The following is a 6,000-nucleotide window of genomic DNA, read 5'->3' on the forward strand; positions in this document are numbered from 1 at the left end:
CGACGGAAACACATCTGTAATACAAACCGCCCCCAAATGCCTTATGCTGATACGCTCAGACGCTGTACCTGATACACAAGTCCGGGGCTTCGATACCGAAATTCATGTGCCTCTGTATTTAATACGGAGCCAAAAGGAAGGTTTTGTGGGCCAGATAATACAATGCGCTAACGAAGCTGCACGGCACGCTGCGCGCTGGCCGTACAATCGGTTGCCAGCTTCTGCATTAGGAGATGGTCAAAGCTCGAAGAACAGATAACGTAATGTACAGCGTGTATCGAGTCGTATGTACACAAATTACACAGTAATGTGTAAGAGGCTGGCGTAAGTTCGTAACAAACCAGCCAAACAAACCGAAAGATCAAACCAGAAAGCCAAACGGGGGAAAATCCCTCCCCAAATGGCCCCTTCCCCCCGAAGGAACTGACGCCCATCATCACGTTCCTTCCTTTGACCTGCCGCTCACTTGCCCTCGTTTTTGATCCCCTCTCGGTTCCCTCCTTAGTCGATCTCGACTGTCTGCTCTTCGGCCTTCTACGCAGACCCGTCGACACATTTCTCTATAATCATAATCGCCTCTTCAGAATCACTCCTGCTCCCTGACATCCGCGCGCAGCCCCTGGCGGTGCACACACGAACGGTCCCCCCTCCCTTTTCAGCCAACCGACCAACCCCCTTTCTCCATTGCGCGCCATCAGCCCGCACAACCATCTCGTTCGACACTATCGACCGCCATAATGCCTGCCTACGAACTTCGCTCGGGAGGGGATGTGAAGAACAAGAAGCAAAGTGTCGCCGACCTCAAGTACCGTCGCCTGACCGAGCTCAATGCTCGTCTGAAGGAGGATCTCGACCGTCCGCGTGTAAAGGTCTCCGAAGCCGCGCTCTCGTGAGTTCGTCCATAGCCTCAACCCCTCGTGGAGATTCGTGACTTGGAGGACCATCTTTGTGACTCAGAATCTGAGACGAACAATTTCCACGGAGACGCATTGCCTCTGGACGGTCTTCATTCGCAACAATTGTGTCCAATGATCACCTTCCCTTCTGGATCTCTCGTCCGAATCGACACACTTGCAATCGCTACAATGCTGACTAGGACATTTTCCACAACTACAGGCTGATCAATTACTGCAACAACACCCGTGACTTCATGGTACCCTCAGTATGGGGGCAGGTATGCAACCACTATACCGGCGATTGCACTCAATATCGACCAACTGACAATTCCCCAATTTAGGTTGATAAGAGGGAAGATCCGTACGCCCCTCAGCAGCAAGGTGGCTGCTGCACTGTCATGTAATGTTACTCATGACACCAACGGATTTTTGGCTCGATCATCACGCTACGATTCTTATTTCCCCTACCCATCATTTTCTGTCCAACTTTTTTGCCTAATTTCTTATTTCCGGCGGTGGTCCTCCTTGTCATCAACACTACCATCCCGCAACTTTGTGATGATCGCTTTTCTGGTCTCTTGTCAGAAACCTCCCATTCTACTTCCAGCTCCGTTGAGACGACCGCTGCCCTGATCGCTGGCCTCGAACTCGGGACCAAACAAATATTCGTGTGCAAAGATATCATTGGCCAGAGCCGAACGAGGTCTTTGAACGCTGGGGAACAAGGTGACTCCTCGAAATGAGTCACATCGAGGGGAGCAGATGGCCGCCTTGCTCAACCTTTTACCGCGCGCAAGATTGCTGAGGCTCCATGGGTCATGCTGGCGAAGACATCCGCCTGAATCCCAATGCGTCTCTTTCACAAAGATTTCAGATATTCTCCCTTCTCACTCCGAATGATTTCCCGTCCTCAATTTATTCGGTGCGCACTTTCGCTGCGCTTTTTCAACCCTTTTTTTTTTTTCTCTTCTGCTTCAGTATCATTCCCCCTCGCCTCGTGTGTCTGTGTTCGTTTGAAAGTCACATTTCTTTTGTTTATCTGGGTTTCACCAAAATCCTCTGTGTTACGCGCAGGGTTGGGTTGCCATTCGTGTATCATAAATTCGATTTGCATCCAATGGCGAAAATAAAAATGACTGTAATACCTCTGATTTGGCTCGGCTGGCAAGGTCTTGCGCAGTGTAGGTTGCGATACTATGAACTTCCGCTTGCTCTGTCAGCCGGATATTTTCTTACTCGTGTTAATGTGTTAGCACGTCTCTGCGAACCAGGGAAATGCGCTACACCTTCCATGAGGTACCGCCGTGCTCGACACTGACAGTGATAGTGACCAGGCCGCTCATAATCATAGTAGACCAGCCATCCTGCCGGTACTGTTACTAGTGCTCACTGAATCGGATTGTAGGAACATTGGCGACTAGGTAGCGAGGGATGAGTTGAGGCAATGGATCATTGGAAACCAATGCCACACTGATTGTACCTAACTACGCACTACTAGGTAGGTTAGTAGATGAGTAGGCAGTTAGAATTTAGGAGTACTAGTCGGGTTCGTAGTGAGTAGGCTGTTAGGTAAGTGTAGTTACATACTAGTTTGAAGAGTACTGAGTGTAGTACCCACTAATGCTGACATCATCAGGCTATAGGCACTGGACCTCACGGCGATTGGCCATGAAAGCGACATCGGGGAATTTGAAGAGGAGCTCAGTGATGAGATGAGGATAGTTAGTCAGTCGACAACCTTCGTCAACTTTAACGACTCTCGCTACTGTTACTTGGGCCTCGCCGCCCCTGTCTTGTCATAAATCAGGTGAGCCGAGACTGAACCCAAGCCGCTTCAGAACCGGACTGTCGCGAGACTTTGCATATCTTACAAAATCACCTCGGCCCAGCGTGGTCTGCGCCGGGAAACAAATGCGACGGTCACCGTGCCATGTTGATGGAGGATATCCTGTCCTGATACGTTGATAGAAGCTTTCAAACGTGCACCACTCATACAAACGACTTGATAAACGAACAGGACCGAGTCCAGTTTATCCAGCAAGACGACTCTTCCAGCCCACACATCTGCTATGGCTTCGAGTGGACCGCCGCCCTCTAGTTCTGAGATGACCGCCCTCGAGCGTGTTCATCTGCCTCGTGTCGCGATCAAGTTCTGCACACAATGTCGCTGGATGTTGCGAGCTGCTTATGTAGGAATTTACCTCCCCTTTTCGCACTCCGATCCCATCTCTCTGTTCCCGAGAACAATGACATGTTACTCATGACAAGCCCCCGGGGCCGGGTCCAGTGAAATTTTTCCATAGCAGAAAATGCAACAGGGCAGACAAATACGGGAGAGGAGAGCACCCGCGACAGCCATTGGACATGAAAGACTAATAGAGAAACCCCCTGGAAAAAACCCTACAGTTTGCCCAAGAACTTCTCTCCACATTCGGGACCGATCTGGGCGAAGTCGCTCTCGTCCCTGTAACCGGCGGCGTGTTCACAATCACGATCTGGCATGCAGTCGATGCCGACACCAGTGCCTCAAATCAAAGTAATTTGGCGATGACGCAGGAGACTCTCCTCTGGGATCGCAAAACTGATGGTGGATTTCCCGGTATGACCTGAATCCCCTACTCAATCGAAATGAGCAAGCGACTTTATCACTTGTGTGTGTGTGTTGTACTAACCAGGTATCGGGGGTCATGTGGCATAGAGGTCAAAGTCCTCAAGTCGCGGGTGCGTAATGTCATTGCGCCTAATCGGGATCTGGGACATACGGATCGTGCGTTGAGGAAAGAAGAGGCGCAGAAGAAGAATGACGAGGAGCAGGTGCCGGGGCAAAGACACCAAGGAGACAAGAAAAAGGACTGTGAAGACTGTGTCTGAATCGGAAGAAGAGTCGCAATCATGTGCCAGTGAGATATCCATGATTAGTCACACTCAGCTGCGACCTACAACTTGGAACCTAAATTGATGTACCTTGTCATGAGCAGCTTACAATGCGTTCAACATGTTCTCGCTGCGGAGCTGAAAATAATCCAAATTGTGTGGGAGGCTTTTACTTACGTTACTTTTTAATCATGTTGATCACTTAATTTCAATTCCTTCCTCCCATCTGTGATGACTAGTATACAAAGTGCTGATTATAGCCTGACTGATCGTTATTCAGGCAAAACAAACAAAAGAGAATAGAGGCCGATCCAGTCGGGCCCTTTAAAGGCCGGGTACCTCTTCCTCGGAGGGACCCTCGTTGTAGCCATTCTGAGTCTGGGGCTTGGCGTGACGAGTACGATCCTTGATGATGTTGGAAGTATCGATCGCTTCATTATCGTCCTTGGCTGTGCGTCCAAAAGACCTTTGCGTTAGTCTGAAAGCACCGATGCTAGGCTAATGCCCTTGCGGGAATGAATGGGATATTTCACATACCGAGCTGCTCGTCGGTGTCGGCGACATTCTCATCAATAGGGTCCTCGACCTCCTTCAGGTCGTCCTGGACGGGGACCTCGTCCTTTCGCTGGGTCACATAGTCATTGTCCTGGACGGGAATGTCGTCACCGGGAACAAGATTGCTGGCCATGTTGGTGGTTTGAAGTGGAACTGAATAAGTTGTTGGACTTGAGCGGGTGCAGGTGGTTTGAGGAAGAAGCCTTGAAGGTCTGAGTCTTGAGAGGCTTGAGGAAGGTCGTTGGGATGAAGTTTAACCGTATGGATGGAGAATCATCGTCTTACTTATACCAGCTCGTATCAACCTTATCTCCCTAGTACGAGAGCTCTCTGTTCATCATCATTCCCTTTCTCTCAAGTCAACCGGTTCGTTCATTCGCGCGTCACCCATCCGCCAACAAGACATGATCGACAAGCAAGGACTCATCAAATCAAGTTCGATCTCACTTGCACTAATAGTCCAAGACCCAGCGATGACATGATTGACCACTGACAGACCAGACACCCCCAAACAAGCTCTCTCTCTCTCTCTCTCTCTCTCTCTCTCTCTTACTGTGTCGTTCGCCATAAATCTTCACTCCAAACCTTATCGGGTCGTGGGGGAACCAGATCTCGGTAGTTCCGATCTGCCGCCAGGTCCAATCAGATCCAACAGGGTCGCGTCGATGCGTTCGTCACTTCCGTCCGATCGGCTTTGCCAGGTTCCCTCCTCTTCGTTGCCCTTGGGGTCTTTGGTGTGGTTACGTGGGACTGACGACAGGAGAGCCGCATTTTGACAGCTCGAGGACAAAGCGCCAAGAAAAGTCATCCGGGAGGTTTCGATCGATGTGATTTATGGAATGTCCAGACTCCAGACTGTTCGTGGCAGGTCACTTAGTGCCCGGGATGTTCGTTACCTTAGCCCTGGTTAGGTTTGATAGATCTTGGGCAATCCTTAATTCCTCTTGCGTACATACTGCGTCGTCGGACAGATTAGAGTGATCGACTGCATCTTCAGATGACGCGAGAGGATACCCATTTCCAATCGAGGAATTTCGCAATACACCTGTCATTCGGTGTCCGCATGACGCGATTGAAGAATGCGATCTGGTAGTTATCTGGAGAGTTTCACCTCGCATAGCTGTGGAGTGTTGTCGATTCTGAGGTACATACCCGTTTCGAATCATGCAGGTACAGTATTGACCTTGACTGTACTAGGTTTCAAGAAACTGGACATTCTACCAGTGCCAATGCCTCGGTACTTTGAGAGATCACCGGTGACGGCAGTGATGGCACACCTCCAGCTCTGACCTGACCTTTGCATGAAGTTGCAGAACTACAGACTAAGTATCCACGAGTCACGACTTGATCTGACTACTTCAGCCCATGTTCATCCGCTTGAAGCCAGTCTGATCATATTCACATGAGGGTGAGAATGGGCATCGACGGATAGGAAAAGCAAGAAAACTATATGCGGCTTCCATCTTCGAAGATTAGATAAACGATAGTAAAGCTTGTAACTCAGGTTGTTTATTTATCCAGGTGAGTTCAATCGACTCCGTTTAACAGGATCTAGCTTGGAGTTCTCTCTCATTGTTCCAAGCTACGCTACCTTATTTAATCGATCTCGCACTCGCATCCTATGTCTCAACTCCCCAGACAGGTGCCAGAGGGTCCCGTCGGTTAGTTGGGCAAT

The 6,000-nt window shown here is 49.8% G+C and overlaps 3 protein-coding genes across 3 annotated transcripts; 2 read left to right on the forward strand and 1 right to left on the reverse strand.

Annotated features, from left to right (window-relative positions):
• Positions 1-737: 737 nt before the first annotated feature.
• N7539_005707 (guanine nucleotide-binding protein subunit gamma) lies at positions 738-1,300 on the forward strand (the record flags this gene model as incomplete). Its single annotated transcript, XM_056935309.1, has 3 exons — positions 738-889; positions 1,117-1,174; positions 1,238-1,300. The coding sequence occupies 3 exons, from the start codon at positions 738-740 to the stop codon at positions 1,298-1,300; spliced, it is 273 nt and encodes a 90-aa protein (XP_056789181.1).
• A 1,665-nt stretch (positions 1,301-2,965) lies between these two features.
• On the forward strand, positions 2,966-3,767 carry N7539_005708 (Rdx family protein; the record flags this gene model as incomplete). The annotated part of the gene is made up of 3 exons (XM_056935310.1): positions 2,966-3,085; positions 3,276-3,495; positions 3,595-3,767. 3 exons carry the CDS (start codon positions 2,966-2,968, stop codon positions 3,765-3,767), a joined length of 513 nt encoding a protein of 170 aa, XP_056789182.1.
• A 327-nt stretch (positions 3,768-4,094) lies between these two features.
• Positions 4,095-4,458, reverse strand: N7539_005709 (uncharacterized protein; the record flags this gene model as incomplete). Its single annotated transcript, XM_056935311.1, has 2 exons — positions 4,095-4,219; positions 4,308-4,458. The coding sequence occupies 2 exons, from the start codon at positions 4,456-4,458 to the stop codon at positions 4,095-4,097; spliced, it is 276 nt and encodes a 91-aa protein (XP_056789183.1).
• Between the last annotated feature and the right edge of the window lie 1,542 nt (positions 4,459-6,000).

This window comes from Penicillium diatomitis, assembly GCF_028827545.1.
Source record: "Penicillium diatomitis strain IBT 30728 chromosome Unknown utg000006l_segment0_segment0, whole genome shotgun sequence".
NCBI lineage: Eukaryota > Fungi > Ascomycota > Eurotiomycetes > Eurotiales > Aspergillaceae > Penicillium > Penicillium diatomitis.